Source organism: Spea bombifrons, chromosome 3 (genome assembly GCF_027358695.1).
Source record: "Spea bombifrons isolate aSpeBom1 chromosome 3, aSpeBom1.2.pri, whole genome shotgun sequence".
NCBI classification, from domain to species: Eukaryota; Metazoa; Chordata; class Amphibia; order Anura; family Pelobatidae; genus Spea; species Spea bombifrons.
The window spans coordinates 21,927,014-21,947,331 of NC_071089.1; the positions used below are offsets into that span (position 1 = coordinate 21,927,014).

At 40.4% G+C, this 20,318-nt stretch overlaps 1 protein-coding gene across 1 annotated transcript; it reads right to left on the reverse strand.

Moving 5' to 3' along the window:
• Positions 1-7,861: 7,861 nt before the first annotated feature.
• On the reverse strand, positions 7,862-19,759 carry PAPOLG (poly(A) polymerase gamma). The gene is made up of 22 exons (XM_053459623.1): positions 19,540-19,759; positions 17,799-17,957; positions 17,461-17,527; positions 16,680-16,761; positions 16,487-16,596; positions 15,578-15,631; positions 15,233-15,344; positions 15,056-15,145; positions 14,831-14,969; positions 14,665-14,737; positions 14,467-14,587; positions 12,741-12,825; positions 12,469-12,522; positions 12,082-12,201; positions 11,414-11,523; positions 10,875-10,996; positions 10,567-10,742; positions 10,352-10,458; positions 9,918-10,147; positions 9,738-9,809; positions 9,524-9,580; positions 7,862-9,282 (listed from the first exon to the last, which is right to left on the reverse strand). The coding sequence occupies exons 1-22, from the start codon at positions 19,554-19,556 to the stop codon at positions 9,184-9,186; spliced, it is 2,256 nt and encodes a 751-aa protein (XP_053315598.1). The 5' UTR covers positions 19,557-19,759; the 3' UTR covers positions 7,862-9,183.
• Between the last annotated feature and the right edge of the window lie 559 nt (positions 19,760-20,318).

Below are 20,318 nucleotides of genomic sequence, written 5' to 3' on the forward strand. Positions count from 1 at the left end.
AAAAGGCTCTGCTCTCATGGATATCAAACAATTGCAAACACAACACAGGTTTATCAAAAAACTAAAAATTGTTAAATATATGTATGGCACAATTTTGGCTTTCTTTTAGTCAATACTTTGTGCTTCCTCCCTTTGCCAAGGTAACAGCTCTGAGTCTTCTCCTATAATGCCTGATGAGGTTGGAGAAAACATATGAGGTTGGAAAATACATGGCAAGGCATCTGAGACCATTCCTCCATGTAGAATCTCTCCAGACCCTTCGAACTCTCCTTTTCACCCCACAGATTTTCTATGGGGTTCCTGTCAGTAAAGTGGGATGGCCATGGCAGGGCCTTGATTTTATGGTCAGTAAACCATTTTAGTATTGCTTTTGATGTGTATTTTGGATTGTTGCCCTGCTGGAAGATCAAACCAAAGCCCATTTAAAACTTTTTGGCAGAGGCAGTCAGGTGTTCATTTAATATCTGTTCATATTTGATAGGGTGCATGGGCATGAGGTTTTTCATATGGCTACCTCTGTCTGTGCGGCAAACCCATCTCTGGGGTTTATTGCCAAAAAGCTCTATTTTGGTTTCATCTGACCATAGAACCCGATCCCATTTGAAGTTCCAGTTGTGTCTAGCAAAGACGACTGTGTGCTTGTTTTCGGATGAAATTAGAGGCTTTTTTTCTTGAAATCCTTCTAAACAACTTGTGGGGATGTAGGTGATGTCGGATTGTACTTGGAGACAATATAGACATATATCCAGGTTGTACAACCAACGAAATTTTGATGGGGCGCAGGTACATATAAAAGGGAAAAATAATACAATATAGTGTAGATTATTTATTCAATGTGAAATTAAAGTGATATATTGCACTCACAAATTGAAGAATTGAATCCAACCCATCAATAGGACTGTAAACAATCTTTAATATTCTTCTTGAGAAAATCTAAAAAAACAAACTTCAATGGTGCAGTATTCCAAAATAAATATAAAAAAGGAAAAGAATGCACTCACAATTGTATATGCACTACAAGTGCATATATAGGCCTTGAAAGTCCACCAAAATGTGACTTACGGACTGCTGATTTTACATTGGAATTTTATGGACATATGCTTCAATTGATTTTCCTGAAGAAGCCTACGGGTGAAACGCGTTGAGTTTCAATTGGAGTTCGATATACCCCACATTTTGGTGGACTTTCAAGGCCTATATATGCACTTGTAGTGCATATACAATTGTGAGTGCATTCTTTTCCTTTTTTATATTTATTTTGGAATACTGCACCATTGAAGTTTGTTTTTTTAGATTTTCTCAAGAAGAATATTAAAGATTGTTTACAGTCCTATTGATGGGTTGGATTCAATTCTTCAATTTGTGAGTGCAATATATCACTTTAATTTCACATTGAATAAATAATCTACACTATATTGTATTATTTTTCCCTTTTATATGTACCTGCGCCCCATCAAAATTTCGTTGGTTGTATAATTTAACACTTGGAGGAGAGTGTTGTTTGGGTGCTGCGGTCCAATCAGGGAAGTATTATTTTTATTTTTATTTTTTGTTCACTATAAGAGCACGTAAATTTGGTTTTTTATTCACGGTGTCATTTATTTATATATCCAGGTTGATTTATAACATTTCCAGTTGACTGGAACTTCTTATTTATTGCCCTGATGGTAGAAATGGACATCACAATGCTTTTGCTATTTTCTTATAGCCACTTTCCATTTTGTGAAGCTCAACAACCTTTTGCCGCAGTTCACAGCTACAGTATCTCACAAAAGCGAGTACACCCGTCAAATTTTTTATTATATCTTTTCATGTGACAACACTGAAGAAATTACACTCTTCTACAATGTAAAGTAGTGAGTGTACATCCTGTATAACAGTGTAAATTTGCTGTCCCCTCAAATAACTCAACACAGAGGCATTAATGTCTAAACCTTGGCAACAAAAAGGGAGTACACCCCTAAGTGGAAATGTCCAAATTTGGGCCAAAGTGTCAATATTTTGTGTGGCCACCATGATTTTCCAATACTGCCTCTTGGGCAGAGCTTCACAGGTTGCCACTGGAGTCCTCTTCCACTCCTCCATGATGACATCACGGAGCTGGTGGATGTTAGAGACCTTGCGCTCCCCTACCTTCCGTTTGAGGATGCCCCACAGATGCTCAATAAGTTTAAGGTCTGGAGACATGCTTAGCCAGCCCATCACCTTCACCCTCAGCTTCTTTAGCAAGGCAGTGGTCGTCTTGGAGGTATGTTTGGGGTCGTTGTCATGTTGGAATACTGCTCTACAGTATTTGGGCCTTTTAACATTTTTGGTTTCTGGGATTTTAATACAAATAATATGATACAAATGAATGATTTATAGTTATTTGGATGTCAAATAGTGTGACTCAGGTATTTATGAGGGCTGCATGTGGGTACAAGAGATAAAATATATGGGGCTGGTGTCATAATGTTTCAAGGGCTGCTTTTCATTCCCAGTCATTGTCCAGGCCAAGAAAATTGATGTGGAAATTAATTAGGGACATTACCAAGATCATTCAATCCCAGCATTTCACTAGTTAATATAATACATTAAGTTTTAAAACAGGATTGCCTCTGTCCTAAAATAGTTAAAAATAAGTAATTTAATTAAACAAACACTATTAAGCAACAGCAGCATCATCAACTTACAGACACAGATGAACTCGGACACGGTCACAGATATTATTACAACTTATTGAAAGCACCATCTAAACCGCCTGACACCCCAAGCTTGCGGTTATTATGTGACGGCATTGCAGACCCTCACTTTTTTCTCTTTAAATCTCTTATTCTTTATCTGTCCCCAGGGGCACCCGGGACGTATCCTGTATGTGGCAACTAGAAATCTGAAAAAATAAATTAACTTATGAATAAATGAAATACGTTTAAATAAATAACATTTACCGAACATATATGGTACAGCATAACTCCCATCATTATATACTGCACCAGACATTGATAGTGGCACAGCATAACTTGCATCACTATATACTAAGGCAAACATTGACGTGGTAGGCCTCTACCCCTAAAACAGCCTGCCTGTGCCAACACTACTACTGAAACAACTAGCCTGTGCCACCTCTGCCCCTGAAATAGCCTGATTGTGCCATCTCTGCCTCCCCTAAACAGCCTGCCAGTGTCATCTCTGCATATATATATATGTGAAAAAAATCATCATCTCAGTCTCATCTCTGCCTCGCCCCAAACAGCCTGGCTCTGCCACCTATGTCCCTATACAGCCTGCCTCTGCCTCTTAACAGCATGCCTGTGCCACCTCTGCCCCCCCCCTAAACAGCCTGCATTTTCCATTTCTGCCCCTCAACACTCATGTATTCCCATGTTAAGCCTCCTGCACCACCTTACCTCACCTGCAGATTTTACGCCTAACTTGGTCCCACAGACTGTGGTGCCTGCACACTGTGTTCCCAGGGGACGCAGTTTTATCTCCCCTTTCTCCTCATCTCTCTTCTTTCTCATATCTTCCTTTTTTCTCACTGTATCTCTCCTTTCTGTTTATCTTTAGCCCTCCCCTTCTCACTAGCATCTACCCTTCTTTCTCCCCAGTCTCTTACCTTTGTTCTCCTGCTCCACCCCTTTCTTCCCATCTCTTACTTTCTACCCTCTGCTTTTTCTTCTTTAAGTCCTGTGTTTCAGGCCTCTGATTCAGCACTCCCTCGCTGTGCACAAGGCTTCCATGCTAAGTGCTGGGATATGATGTCATATCCTGGCACTCAGCATCAACTACCTTCACACAGTGCTAGGGAGCACTGAAGTAGAGGTCTGCAGGAACAGACCTTGCTCTCACTTAGTTTTGGGCTGAACTAAGGTCAGGAACTAAAATAGCAAACTAAACTCGCTAGGCAAGGTAAGCAGAATTGGCAAGTAGGAAGTGAAGGCCCTGTCTCCTAAGCTTTAATAACGATCGTCTCCTAAACTTCAATGGTGTAGCCTCAATAGCGAGGCATTCAGCAACACCAAACCCCCAAGGCCAAAAATAATAAAAATATATATAAATGTATTTTTATATGCAAGTCAAAATTAGCGCTATATCTTCAAACAATTCTCACATGGAAAAGAGTTAAAATACTGGCATGTTAAATGCCCATGGGGTCTACTTTTAAAAAATCTATGATTTGATGAGGTAAATTGAATTAGCCGGATTCAACAATGTCCCAATTAACGCAGGATGACCACATATCAAATTTTCAATTTGAAAAATGTTCATGTTCCAAATGTGGCCTTTTAGTCCCAAAATAACCCTACAAACCCATGCATTAGGGTATTACTGTACTCGGGAGGTGTTGTGTGACAGTGACACGTCACAAAGCTTTAAATTCATGTGGGGAAAAATACATGTGTGCATGGAAAGAGTTAAAATATCAGCATTTGAAATACCCTGGGGTGCCTAGTCTTTAAAAAATATATGGTTTGATACTCGAAATGGCACATGGGGCAGAATTACCAAATTTGGAGAAAACTTTTGAAATAGCAAAATGCTACTTGTACTTATTGCCCCGTAACGTGTAGAGAAAAAAAAAAAAAACACACAAAACATTGGGTATTTCTAAACTCAGGACAGATACTAGAATATATTTAGCTGTTTTTTCATTAGTTTGCATATTTTATACTTTTTTACAGTAAATTATGATAAAGTCAAAATAATGACATCTAAAGAAAGCCTTCTTGTCCTGAAAAAAAATATAACTTGCGTGGGTTCAGTAAACGGGAAAGAAGAAAATCACAGCTATACAAGAGCACCGAAGAAATGTTTAAACGGTCTAGGGCTGAAACAACGAATCGATAAAATCGATAATAATCGATAACGGAAATCGTTGTCGACGATTTCCGTTATCGATTAATCGAGTGATCGATTCGTTGTTGGAGCACTCGGCTCCTTTTACTTACCTCCGCGAGCGTTCCCCGCTTCTGCTACACGCTCTGCAGTCTCCGCCTTCTAGCTACGTGACGGATGTGACGCGTTCCGGAGGTAAGTATTCTTCATGTCTATGTGCACAGATCGCACAGAGCGAATCGCTCTGTGCGAATGGAGCCATTCGCACAGAGCGATTCGCTCTGTGCGAGTGGCTCCATTCGCACAGAGCGGTTCGCTCTGTGCGAGTGGCTCCATTCGCACAGAGCGGTTCGCTCTGTGCGAGTGGCTCCATTCGCACAGAGCGGTTCGCTCTGTGCGAGTGGCTCCATTCGCACAGAGCGGTTCGCTCTGTGCGAGTGGCTCCATTCGCACAGAGCGGTTCGCTCTGTGCGAGTGGCTCCATTCGCACAGAGCGGTTCGCTCTGTGCGAGTGGCTCCATTCGCACAGAGCGATTCGCGGGGGTGGGGGTCCACGGTGGGGTGGGGGTGGGGTTTCAGGGGATGCAGGGTGTGAGTGTGGGTGCAGAGCAGAGTGGGGGTGGCGGTGCAGGGCAGAGTGGGGGTGGGGATGCAGGGTGTGAGTGTGGGTGCAGGGCAGAGTGGGAGACTGGGTGCAGGGCAGAGTGGGGGTGGGGATGCAGGGCAGGGTGTGAGTGTGGGTGCAGGGCAGAGTGGGTGCAGGGCAGAGTGTGGGGGCAGGGCAGAGTGTGGGGGCAGGGCTGGGTGCAGGGCAGAGTTGGAGACTGGGTGCAGGGGCACAGTGCAAAGTGCTGGGTGCAAAGTGCCAGTGCTGGGTACAAAGTGCCAGGGCTGGCTGCAAAGTGCCAGGGCTGGGTGCAAAGTGCAAAGTGCTGGTGCAAAGTGCTGAGTGCTGGGTGCAAAGTGCTTGCTGGGTGCAAAGTGCCAGGGCTGGGGCAAAGTGCTGGGTGCAAAGTGCCAGGGCTGGGGCAAAGTGCTGGGTGCAAAGTGCTGAGTGCTGGGTACAAAGTGCTGGGTGCAAAGTGCCAGGGCTGGGTGCAAAGTGCCAGGGCTGGGTGCAAAGTGCTGAGTGCTGGGTGCAAAGTGCTTGCTGGGTGCAAAGTGCCAGGGCTGGGGCAAAGTGCTGGGTGCAAAGTGCCATGGCTGGGGCAAAGTTTCTTGAACAGTAATAGTCCACCTCTTTTCAGAATGTTTGGGGTTATTTTGTTTCATAAATATTGTGTTTGGGTTCTTGTACTTTGAAAATATTGTTTTTTATTACATCATAACAAAATAAGAATGTTAATGTAAATTTTAAGTTGTTTTTTAACATCCAGTTCATTAAATTATTTTAAATAAATGAAAAATTTGCATATTGTTTTTTTTTATCCGATTAATCGATTAATCGAAAAAATAATCGGCCAACTAATCGATTATTAAAATAATCGTTAGTTGCAGCCCTAAAACGGTCATTGTCACAAAGGGTACAAAAAATAAAATCAGCCTTTGTCACGAAGGGGTTAAACATGGTGTGCAACTTAAAAAGCTTGGTGTTTGCCTGCAGTTACCACTCAATTGCCATATAATTCCTTAAATTTAGTAAGCAAGTGCCATTTAACATCTAGCGTGGGCTAATCCTGTTTTATGGCGACCTCTGCTGGATGAAATCAACAATTTCTAACAATGACGCTCCTAATAATTATTGAGGTGTATCAGCTGCATCAATTGCTAACAGATGTATAAAATCAAGTACCTAAACATCTGAAACTCTGATGAATGAATCTGGGTTTGGCAGATGCCCAGAGAACGCTACTTACCAGAATGCATAGCGCCTATTGGAAAGTTTGGTACCAACTTTGTGGAATTTCAAGCTCCGTTAATCTGTCCTTATCTGTGCAAACATTCCTACACGCAGGGTGTCACGGTAACCCCCTGAGGCTGAGGACACGGGGGGGGGGTTGAGTTTAGGAAAGGGTAACTGATGGATTCCTGGTGAAACTCCTTACCTACCCACCCAGTCCCCTCTTACATCCATCATGGGCACGGGGTGAATGGGAAACCCTGTCTGGTCTGCTCTAACCAGACTCCCATGAACTAGCCTGCTATGGGGGCTCTACATGCACAGAAACGCTCAATGAGCCTGATCGGGACCTAGCTGCTAATTCATGGAGCTGTATGTCGGGCTGAGAACCCCAGCCATACCCGCCGACATTTGGAATTGCGTCGCCACACGCATCTGTTGTCCCAAAACTTTGCTTTTTTTGGACTTACACTGTCCTCATGATGGGCAACACTCGGTGGTGGTTACAGAGAGAGAGCTTCTTTGGGAACCCTGGTTTCATTACCAATCTTTAGGACCAGGGTTTACCCAGGCATGGCTATGGAACCCTGGCCCGGCTACAGAGCAGACTACTCCCAGGGACGTTTCCAAGACCGCCGCTCAGAGTCCTGAGGTCATCTCAAGTCCCTTTTTGGAATATAACATCCTTAGATCCCCATGCGCTCTATTGGTACCCTGGGATTTACGCTGCTCTCTCAGGATCACCCTAAAATAGTGATGGCTGGAGGTGATGGGATTATACTCTTGATCCAGTTATGTTTCTGTAAATACCTGCGCTTGTTCCAAAAAAAAAAAAAGTCCTGTTTTCACCTCAACATTGGTGCTGTCTGATGCTTGGGTGGGCTGCTGTAATATCACTGTCCTTTTCAGCACAGTACATGCTCTGAATACGTTAAGCTATGGCTAGCCATACACCAACGCTGCTCCAGTGCAGTGGCACCCCCCTTTTCTCTACAATCCTGGTTCTGAAGGGGTTAACGACTGGTGTCACAAAAAGTTTGGCGTGAGCTGGGGTACAAGGCCAGGGGGACAGAGTACGCGTATGGTGTAAGAGCAATCAACGACTGTAGCAGACGATACAAGTAGCACACTGATACTTTTAGTGCGTACGTCTTGCCTCCTTGTAAGATAAAAGCAGCTGTGTAAATGTATATAGGGCTTAGGGTATATTTCTTAGGTTTTTATTTTAACATGCAAATATTTCAATATGTCCCATTAAACACATACACACAGAAGGGAAACACAGAAAAGGCAGGTAAAAATGTTGACGTGCTTTACGCAGCATTTCTGTAATTAATCTCTTCCCTAGATCTTTTCGGAACCTATTAATACCCAGGGTTGCTTCCTCTCATGTCGGATACATGATCTCATTGGCCGATTCCGCCAGTAAAACAAGAAAAAAAGTCAAAGAACACTGAATATAAAACCAACATAAAAGAAAAAGGCACACTTTTTTTTTGAAAAAGGTGGAAATTTATATTGCATACAAAACAGAAGTGTATGAATTGTGTGTTACATGCTCTGTATTAAAAAAAAAAAAATCCTTGACATAATTGAAGCACTTAAAACGTATTGCTTTCAAGCCATGTTCTAAATTCCTGAGTTTTTGGAGTATGCGGCGGCACAGGCAGCAGTTATGTGGCTTTTCTTCGGTCACTTACAGTAGACGGGGGCAGGACGACAGAGCACGGTTTCTGTTTACCTACTTGGTGCAGATATATATCCCCCTTCCCCAGCAGTATCTGGTGCCAAGTTTTTCGGTTCTGCTTGCAGCAAAAGAGACCAGGGAATACTTAAAAGTTTAATTTAAATCTAAGCGTGCTAATGAACAAAGCAAATTTAAATATTTGTTGGGGAAAGGGGTGGTTAATGAGGGACTCGTCATGCTAATTTTTCTTGCAGGCCTCCACAGGAGGCAGCTCAGAATTAAGTTTTCTGGGTGGGAAGGAAAACTATTGCACAAAAACTTAAGCCCATCAAGGCTCGAGAAGCAAAAGGTTCCTGCAGCGTATAGTCTGTCGCAGGAACTTACATATAGCCTAATAAACACTGGGTTAGTTTGCACAACGCATTTTATCTATACCAGTTAGGTGGACAGAAACTATTACATGATAACAAACACTTCATTAACAAAAACATACATAAAATAAATACTTTTTTTTCATTTTTAGCAATTTTTCACAGGTATCAAATAGAGGAATTGAAATAACATTTGTAACACTGTACAAGGGTCAAATGTTTGGTGTTTTTTTTTTGTTTTTATATCTTTTACAAAGTGTAAACTGGCAAACTCTAAAAAAAGCTACTTAAAAATATGTATTCTAGTTTGGCAGTGTACACAACTGGAAAATAAATTCAACAATTAGTTTGATACAGCACCATGTTTGAAACGTATGAAACGTAGACAGTTCATGAGCCATAATATTTTTTAGATCACCTAACATAGCAGATTATTGCTTCTCGTGTTGCAGCCCGAGTATAAACTGTAGTTACCGGTTTAGAGTTAGCCTAATAGAGTTTTTAATGACTCTGATGTTACTGGTTGGCACTGGTGAAGAAGCATCTGGAAGTTCTTTACTGGGTAGTCGCTATAAAACAAACCACAATGGTCAGTAACATTCTTATAGCTCTAAAATAACTACAGAAAACACAGATTTCAAAACCTTTCAGAAAATTAAAAAATGCCAGGTTTGTCTTTAAGAACATATTTTGTAGAGTTTATAACCAGTGCCTAAAAACAGATTTTTTTAAGTAATTACTTGGCAAGTTATCCTATAGCCGTTGAGTGGAAACTCAGCAATGCAAATATAGAAAGTCTATAGATCATACCTGTGATCTACATCTCTCAATAGTGGGGATAGGCATAGGCTCAACAATAATCCTTTCCTAAGACGAGAGAAAACATCTGTTATGCAAGAAAACCAACTTTAATCAGACATTGCTGTAGGAATGCAAACTGAGCAGTTTCCATGTGAAATAGGGAACACTAAAAACATACAACAAATGAAGTGCCAGTAAACTAAGGGTCAGGTTTAATACTTACCACAGCTTGCCTGATTGTTTCCTCCTCTTTAGGACATGGCTCTATCAATGCAGAATCTGCTAATCCCATATCCTAGAAAAAAGGAAAAGTTTCCATATATTCAAATGATTCTCAGATTTTGGTAAAGTCAATGTTCCTATTTAACAATACTGGTGCAAGTGCAGAGTTAAGTATACAAACCTTTTCAGCATCCTTAATTCTTTTTGAAGAACCCTCCAAACAAGGTGGATGAGTCCTTTTGGCGGCAGCACTTTTTGGGCTCAAGTTCACTAGTCCGTTCTGGGGATGTTGCTCCTGAGAATGCTTTGGGGGTGATTGATGACGTGGAACAACATTCAGTCCTACTACTGTTGGAATGCTGCAGCCAGATGAATGGACGCCCTCTTTCATGGCCACAGTAGACTTGGACTCTGAAGGAGAAATACATAGAAAATAAAACCAAATTAAAAAAAAGTAACAGGGAAAACGAAACATGGAATTAAGACCAGCCACCTTTTAGTCGTTTGTGGAATATACCACGCAAGGTATTGGGACAGCCCCCACCAAAAAAAAAGAAAAAAGTGCAACTTAATTTGCCGTTTACTCAGTCTGACCCTTTAGTTTAGGATGCTTACTTGACACTATAACCGGAATTGAGAATCCTTGGGCGACTTCTGAAGCCGCATCCACGCTCTGGGAGCACGGAAACAGAGATGACGAAATTTCCTCTGGTATGGCTTGGCTGGAGAAAAGAAAAAAAAATCCTCAGGTAGCTGCACAGATAATGGACTTACTATTTTAATTTCATCTACACAAGCTCAGAGAGGGAGCTTGGTTAGGATCTCTTTACCTTTGTGATGGAGGTAGAGTAGGACTTTCAGATTTGGAATTCTGATGACATGAAGTAGGAGATTGACACGGTGTGCCTGTGTCTGTATCTCTAGAGCTGTCCAAGTAATTTCCATCTAAAGATGATCTTTTGGAGGATAATCCAGAAGCTGATCTGCTAATATCTGGCACACTTTGCTACAACAAAGAGAAATGTACGTAATCGGTCAGATTTAATACAAATGTCATTACCACGGCGGACATCAGTACTGTGTCTACGCAGGCTGCTAGGTTAGAAGGTTAGAGCAGGGAATTACTCTATTATAGTACCTTTTTCCTTTTGTGCAGCATTTCGACAGGAAGGTAGTAATGGAGTTGCTTCTTCCTAACATGGGTTGCTTCAATCTTCATTCCCTTCTTTAGCATGTTAATGTTATTTGCTTGTCTGTATACTAGAATTCATAGGCAAATCATCAAAATTGTGCATTAAATTCCTTACAAGCATAAAAAACATACAAATTCAATAAACACATGAAAAACTAAAACGCATATACTTTGTGGCTCTAGCTAACCATCTTCACTGCGCATTACGAAGAGTCTATAGCAGCAAGAAGGGCAAAACTAGCCATGTGTAACGCATCCCTATGATAAGAAATACTTGGGCAACTCAAGCAGTATGGGATCGCTGAAACAGAACAGCTCAGTAAAAGCTTACGCTAAAAGGCAAAACACTCAATTACCTTCAAAGTAAAATACAAATGTTGAACATAAATGGCATCACTTATTAACCTATAAGCATAACGAAGCCAAGATCACTATGAATAAGTTTGCTCCCTCTTGCTATTGGCAAAATTAGATAGACAACTCACCTGTGTCAGTGAATGACTGTATATCATGGGTTAAATCAATATTAACACTTTCAGCGTTCTCCACCTTCTTAAAATGAATTCCAAGGAACCACATTGACATATATTCATTACTGGAAAAAGACACCAAAAAACATTAAGAAAAGGGAAAAAAAAAACAGAACCTTGCCTCACAGATAACCTGCTAAACAAGCAGTCAGATTATATTTGCCATTTGTCTTGCTTCTAATTAAAACTGCAATGTGATATCACATCATGGCATTGCTTGTCTAGGGTTGGTTTTGCCAAAAGCAAGCTTGCCGTTTAAAAAGACTGACTAGGTGTTAAACATATACATTGTTATATCAAAATGGAGAAATTAGCACACCATTATCAGCCTCAAAATATAAGTAATCTGGCAGTCACAATTCAGTGCTGTGAAAACCTGAGCAGCGGAGAAAAAAAAAAAAAAAAAAAAAAAAAAAAAAAAAAAATCACTAAGTGGAGGACAAACTCAGGAAGCAATTCTACCGATGCCTGTTAATAGAACAAATGTCAAAAATCCCTTAAACTGAAACTCCAGTAAGCAGAGATAAGGTCTTGCAAGCACCGCCTACTTCAAGAACCAGAAAACAATTAGTACCCATTTCCTAATGCTTTAAGAAAACTCAGACATTAAAAAACAAACTTACTCTTTGCAAAGCTCTTTATTCCCAGGGAAAGACTGAGGGTTTATATGGGCAAGTGTAATGAACTCATTTCTTTCCAAGTTCCCAACAAGCACTCGAATTTTAGATTCAACCAAGCCAACCCTAAAAAGCAAAATATCAATGCATTTATGGCACTTTGTTGATTACATGTAGCCTAGGTAAACAGCTGTAATGCAACACGTACAAAGTAACAGAACTAATTCCGTATTGAAGATTCAAAACATCAGACCTTCAACTTTTAGACAGATGCGTGATTGATCAATAAGAACCAATCGACTTGCATTCAGACAGCGAACTGCAACGCGGACACATAACAGTCCCATAATTTAAAGTTAAAGCTACTAACGGGTTTCAAGTTAGCAAACATACCATTCGAGGTGATGCTCTTCTGTACATGCGCTTGCAGTTAAGACAATATAATGCCTGAAAGAGAATATATTTTTGCACGTTAACATCTTTTTTTTTTTTATCAAAATATTACTTCTGAATACCAAAACCCTAGTATTATCTTATGTATCAACCCTAACCAGACAACTAGAACCATGTTAATTTTATTGTTAATACTCCATAGGGGTTAATAATTAAAAATTCAGAAAATAGGGTAGCCGGTCAAAAGCCTTAAATCCATTACAATTACTTACTTGTATTTCTGAAAAAAGTTTGGAGGTTCAAAAAGTTTTGACCAATCTGCCTTTCCAAGAAGAATTTCATCAGTGACTGTCAGACCTTTAAACATAACGGATGAAACATTACAAACGGTGATACTTAAGATTTATTCCACTTGTAAATATGCCTTTTAAAGATCTGAAAGTAAAATTCAACCAGCTCCAGTACTTAAGTTCAGGAAATCAAGTCAAACCTCAAGTCCAACAATATACAAAAAGCATCTCCATTTAACACACAGATTTCAACCTGTGATCTTGACTGGGGTTTCCACTATAAAGCTAGGTTTCCACTTGGTTTTTTTTTGCTAAAAACGCCTATAAAAACGCCAATAGCGCCACCTGGCGTTTTTTTTGTGAAAAACGGCTGCAGCCAGATGTTAGCTGTAATTCAATAGGAAATCGCAAAATGCCATTTCCACTTGGCGTTTTTCTGTCTGGCGTTTTTTCAGTCCTCTTTGGCTTTTTTCTGCTTTTTTGGGCTCTGTGGCAGTTTTTCAAAATCGCAGCATGTTGACACTGGCGTTTTTTGCAAGAAATCTTGGCGTTTTTCCTCCAATAGAAGTCTATGGGAGAGAAAAAACGCCATGAAAAAGCCATGTGGGTTTATTGTCTTGGCGTTTTTGATGGCGTTTTTTCCACAGTTACAATGCAGAGGATGGACCCAGTATCTGTGTGTCCTACGAGAAATAGGCTGAAAACAAACAGTTTCACACAAAACAAAGTCCTGGACTGGTTCATATTGAATTTTACACCATTTGGAACAAACATGCCATTACAAACAAACATACGCGACTGGATCCTGCGTGCCAAAAGCAACAGCAAACAATTTGCACCATCATTTGGGGCCAATCTTCCCAGAGGAGCAGACATTCAGAATAAAGCATGCCTTACAAACCACAGAAAAGAGACAAAAGGGTCTACCAAGTAAATGACATCAGGAGAGGGCAGATACTTGCCATTTATCCTAATCCCTTTTAGCTGGGTGAAACGTCTAACTTGTAAAGGCTGGAAAAACTGCCTAAGGTCAAAAAAAGCAATTTCCACAGAAAGGCTAAAACGCCAGAAAAAAACTGCAGAAAAAACGCCAAAACGCAGGTAAATGCAGCGGCAGTTTTCTTGGCAGTTTTCCTGGCGTTTTTCATCAAGAAAAAAACGCCGGACAAAAACCCAAGTGGAAACCTAGCCTAACAGAGCTAAGAATGCATCACATTAACTGAAATTGTATATTGTACTGTTAAAAGGTACTCCTTTAAATCCCAGAGGTCACACAGATCATAAAGTAAAAAAAAAATCATTGGATATTGATTCACCAATCAATTGTCCCTTACAAGTGGTGTTATAAAATAAAAATTAATGTTTTCTTTTCAACCTAGCAAATGGTTATCTGCACAATGATTACGGTAACTGCAGTCTCACCAATCAGCCAGTGACCCAATTGTGGTGGGTGCCACATAAGGAATTCATTTTTCCCTACATAATTGTGCAAAGTTTTACCTGTATATTATAGCCAAGTGTTTACTTTAGGTTTTCCGACTTCTGTATATGGTGCAATTACTCTCATTTTCTCTTTCATAAAATATCAAACTACAATTTACAAAAATGGTATTTTCTAAAAATATGTTTTGTTCCTATAATGCATTAGTAAATTGGTAGCATAACATTATTATGCATTTGCATCTAATCACTGGAACTTTGGGATTACCTTGCTTAAACTCCTCTACCATAATTGCACGTGTTGATGTAGAAGCATTGTACGTGGAGTTTTGTTGAGGATATGCAGGAGTTATTATTGGCATTAAGTGATAGCGGTCAGCTGGGTTCACCTGAAAGAATATTGAGGTTTATGTAAAATATGGCATAAAGTTTGAAGAAAAAAAAATGCATATGCTTTGATACATACCCTTGGATCCCACACCGGTAAATTCAGATTACTCTCTTCTGGCTGTTTTAGCAACACAGGATTAGGCCATTCCCTAGATCAAACAAAACCAGCAGTGAGCACGAGAGCGTTACAGAAATGAGACCAATAATAAGTGTTTCTTTAGTGAATGCTATACTCAACTCACCATTTTGAAAATACCAAGAAGAACTTGTGCACAAGTGTAGATGGCACAGCATTTGGGTACAACTGACATGTCCTGGCAACCAGCATGGCCCAAGACACCCCTCCAAGAAATCCCAACACATTTGAGTAAATCCCACGCCCTTTAGGAATTGGAAAGAAAAAAAAATGCTGAGAACTTAAAAGATGAAGGAAATACATTTTTGTCAAGTAATTTAAGTGAACTCACTTTTTGCCCACAGTTTTATAGCTCTGAGGGTTAACCTGAAATTTTCTTTGTTGGGTACTAAATGGAGAATTTCATCTGTGACTCTGCATCCTGTAACCATATTTAACAAAAAATAAATAAATGATAGGGCTCCACGTAAGCAACGCCAAGCATGCACAAAATGACGATAGACATTACCATTTAAGCTCCTTATACATCTTATATCCAAGTTTTTTAAACCCGAATCATCACGTAAATCCAAATTGTCTGGGATGCACTGTAAAGGCAGTCTGGCAAACACTAAATCGATCTAAAAAATAAAAAATGAAACCACAAAAAAAAATAAGAGCACCGAACTAATACAGTTAACGCCCTAGTTAAGTTTCTTTTCAAAATGAAAATTACGTAAAATAGACAATGTGCATCACAATTTGTAAAATGATATACAAATATATACACAGAGCAAATTAAAATCAAACCCACTTTAACACCAGCAAATGAATGAGAACATAATGCACTTTGGCCTTATACTGTGAAACAAACCTCAATATTAAGGAATTCAAATTTAATAACTGGAACAAAGGCATCTTCCACAGCCTAAAGAAGGAAAAGATAAAAATCAGTTTACAAATATAGATCAGGAGTACTTAATGTATGCCAATAGCAAAAGGCAATTCTTCATTTGAGAACTAACCAGTTTTAAGCCTTGATGTTGTTTTAATGCTAAATTATGTTTAGATGTATATGGGTTACTCCAATCGGACTGGGAATCGTTCCTACATACACTATATAGATTGCTGGGCGTCTTCACTGAACCATGCCTACACAACTTCCACCACTATTACGTGTGACATTTTTGCACTGCTCTCACAGGACAGTGCTATGGCTTAAGGTGTTTGCAGACTTCAGAGATCTTGTTACGAGAGAGTACCAAGAGGAACATGTTGACATCAGAGGTCATTATATACATTTTTAATGATTTGTTTAAGGGAGATCCTTTTCCACCCCTTTTTGCTGATCGCAGTATGTGCAATGAGTGGCGCATGGTCAAAGCAGGATCTTCATTCCTGCAGTGCCAGTGTTTGAATGCCCATACTATCCTGTGAACACCAACAATCTCCCAGAATGACTGCACTAGGTGTAATGCTGGCTATTGCTGACAGAAGGCTCTGGCACCCAACAGCTAGGTGTGGGCCGTTGGTCCTGCACTAAACCACGTGTTTGCAGACAAAAAAACCCAAAACATTTTAATACAATACAGCCAAGGTTGTAAATCTACCCTTTTTTTTTTTTTTTTTTTTTTTTTAGTTTTCATATTACTCCCATTTTACAATGTAGTAAACATATTGTTCATAAAAAGTTTAATTTGTGTAACTGGAGTATTACCAAACTACTAATTTCTGTCTTCAGAACTACCTTAACGATCAGCACAACAAAACCCATAAAACATACCCTTAAATTTTTAATGCCCTCTTGATGCTTTAACTTCTCGGCAAAGGACTGAAAAAAATCAGCGCGTTCAACATGTCGCGGTGCAACACACAATGCGTCGATATCGGCTCCTAGTAAAGAAACTCCTGTTAGTGTCAACCTGCACAATACCAGAAACTACACAATACAGAACAAAGGAAGGTCAATGTCAAACCTTTTGTGTGCACCCCAAGCCTGTAGGAGCCAAATGTGAAGATTTTGCCACCGGCTGCTGATATGATTGTAGGAGGAAGACTCTAACAAAAAAAAAAAAATATATATATATAGCACACAAGGTCCCATATGTTACATAATACAGCATACAGGAGTTTATCAAGACATACACACATACATACATGTATATACATACATACATATATATATATATATAACAGTTTAAACACTTTCACTAAATTCAACATATGACACATAAGTTATTAATTTAACTTTGAGTTGTGAGACAAACAACATGTTCTGTCACTCTTGCACATTGTACAGCACTACAGTGTAGGATGGTGTGACATAGTATCAATAAATAAAGATGACCATCAGGCTGATGTGCCGACGACAAAAACAGATCACTGCTGCGTGGCTAGACATAAAGGGAAAGTTACTGGAGGCACATGAATGCACCCTTATTACCTGCACATGCAAAAGCACAGACACCAGCCTTATGTGACAGAAAGAACAAATTTTTTTTTCTGGCAGCAAAAAACAAAACAAAAAAACCCTGCTCAGGATTCACTAAAATCAGATTGCTTTACTGGAAAGACTACTTGACATGATCATGAAGATACCGAGACACCAGCTGTCAGTCAAGGTTATTATCTAGGTTTTTATCATCTAGGTTTATTGCTGTATTGACAACACATGCCTCTGATTTCAAAGTGTTCAAGGAAACCATAGGAAGCTACCACAGAAAATGAAATGCTTCGGCACATTAACAGTGCACCAACCTTGCATTCTCCAAGTTCTGCAATCCATTCTTTCACCATATTGTTCAGTTTACCCAACACAACTAGCCTATGGGGGAAAAACAGGGAGATCATCAGTATTCAAACAATTCCACAACCAGAGAAGAGAACTGGCACAGGGTCCTGCTTATAAGAGTCTTACTTTGGTAATTGGCATAGGATAGGAAAAGGTGAAGCATTAGTTTAATCATTGGTAAGATGTAGAATGTGTATGCAGAGTGAGAAATATACCACTCCCTCATCTGGTAAAAACAGTGGCATGAGAGTAGAAGCACGAACAATGAGACACTAAAAACAAACAGGTAAGAGAAGGCACCAACCTATGACTGAGTTCCTCATCATCTTCAAACACACCAAAGGGTCTCATGGCCTCTATGAGCTTCTGGGTGTAAATATGATCAATATCTTTGGGGCCAGCCCAACTAATCGCTGAGGTGATGCCATAATGTTTCTGGGGCTGGACATCTGGCACGCCACTCCTGTAAAGTAAAGAAGATGAACGTTACCTCACCTGTTCTGCCAAATCCAGTTATATATCTTTTCACACAGGTTTCTTAAAAGAGCATACTACCAACTAAAGGACGCGTTCGAAATGCTCCTCAAACGTGTCACGCAGGAATATAATAATCACGGATCACACTAGAGTGTAGAGAAAAGCATACAAGGTCCACAAAAAAGCAAAAAGTTTCAGGTCAAAGCTCTGATTTGTTTGGGATCAAAGCCGTTTAATGTGGACTCATGTTCTCTATGACAGCCAATAACACCAGCCACAACACTCAAGCCTCAAAGCAAACTTTTTATTAAAGGTTGTCTTTGCAGAAAGATTTGTGTTGGTTGCAGAACAGAGCAGCACTAATATGCAGTTCCCATGTAACTGTTTAGGCAAATTAACTACAGGAGATTGTGCAATTTTAAAAGTAAACTCCAGCCATCACATGCACTGTGACCAGGAGGCAGGCTGCGTGGATCTGAATGCCTGACGAAGACGTGGGGCAGATCCCATCAAGCCTGGATTGACAGACCCTCCTGGGTCTCTATTGCTCTCTTCAGCCCTTATATGCCCAATATAGCCCATATAGTCATCTTCAGCTCTTATACGCCAAAGGGAATGGCTTTCCGACAGTGAATGTGTACCAGCACCTGTGATCCTGGCACTTGGTGACAGGGGAAGCCAGATCTCTGCGCGGCACTGTCCTAACGAGGCCACATTTTTAACATCCGTACTTTAACGTGCCTTCATCCTTGGCGAATCTGGGCCAGTAGACGGTTCCTTTAAGGGTCATGGTGTAAAGGTCAGTTTTACTTTTACATTTGTAATAGAAAAGGGAGTTTATGTATTAACCTGCAAACAATTACTGGTTATATAAAAGGCATTAAAACCCAAGGAGGTATGTGGGTAATTAACTGGTTTTCCCATCGCCATAGCAACCAATGGAACATTTAAATACACCAGGACAACACATTGTGCAATCCTGCATCACTTTACTAAATGATGACCGACTGAAAGGAATCAACCTTGCCAAGAGGCTTTGGGACAGACACTAATAGCCATTTTGTGGCAAAACTGCTGCAGAGGGTTTGCTAATGAAAGAAGGCAGACTGCAGACGATAACGATCTACAGTATGCTCTCCATTCACTTGGCATTTAAGCGTCAGAAGCACACACTTTACCGACTTAATATGCACCTTGCTTCATCAAAATGAAAGGGCCGGCATGCAACCCAACTTCCGGGTCACATCCCAACTGCGACGGCGGGGTGCCGCTGGGGCCATCCAACAAGAGCATATATAAAATAAATCTCACGACAAAATCCAGCCTTAAAACACATAAGGTATCTGAGAAACCGAGACTTAAAGCAGAGGTACATGTGTCAGAAGCCACCTGGCGGGGTCACGTGAGGTGAAAGCCAAGTTGCGAAAGTCACTAAAGCAGTTGTTTTGATAGCTCTCCGAGGTTTTAAGCACAAACAGCTTTAGAAAGGGGTCGACTCGGGTTACTACAGCAGTAAATGCGCTCGCTAAGACATCTGAGAGGAAACACAGCTATGGAAGTTAACTCACGAAAACATCTCTCGCATGGCTCACGGCTTCAGCTCAAAAAACCTCAGACGGACTCAACAAATCGTTTCCGAATCGTCCAGGTCCCAAAAACGAGACGGCAAAGTGACCATCCAATACGTCGCCAAGCAGGCCAACGCTTCTCATTTATAACATCAAAACGCGCCCAACATGGCGGCCTCCGCCGCCACAATCACCGGTAGATCCAAATGATTCCCAGCATTCCCAGCGCCTAAACTCAGAGGCGGGGCCATAGGCAATCATGCTGAGAGCATTCTAGCGGTACTCTAGCGCCACCTAGTGTCATAACTAGATAAACGCAACAGCCCCGCTGTGCCGTGTACGGTAACAAATAAGGAAACTGAATATAGCCTTATAGGTCCTAAAGAAGATTGACCCTATCTATCTATCTATCTATCTATCTATCTATCTATCTATCTATCTGTCTGTCTGTCTGTCTGTCTATCTATCTATCTATCTGTCTGTCTGTCTGTCTGTCTGTCTGTCTGTCTATCTATCTGTAAATATGGAATTCAGATGAACACCATTTTATATTAAATATACATCTTGTTATAGACACTTGTTTTTGTTAATGATTTCTTTCTCATCCTTGAGTAACGAGATAACATATGGTTGTACGTATGCTATGAGGATATCTACTCTTGTGTAAAAAGGAACTGTGACCTTATTCTATATTTGGTGTAGATTAGTTGTACCCACTATATGCTACGTGTTACATTTTGCTTTGTCAATGGTATTGTAGCAGCCTCCCTGAAACAGTA

What these genes read in the sequence shown, in the direction of transcription:
- PAPOLG (XM_053459623.1), bottom strand. An exon ending in AACTTTTTTCAGAAATACAA is followed by an intron (nt 12,523 to 12,740) that starts GTAAGTAATTGT and finishes ATTCTCTTTCAG; the next exon opens with GCATTATATTGTCTTAACTG. An exon ending in AATAAAGAGCTTTGCAAAGA is followed by an intron (nt 11,524 to 12,081) that starts GTAAGTTTGTTT and finishes GTCTTTTTCCAG; the next exon opens with TAATGAATATATGTCAATGT.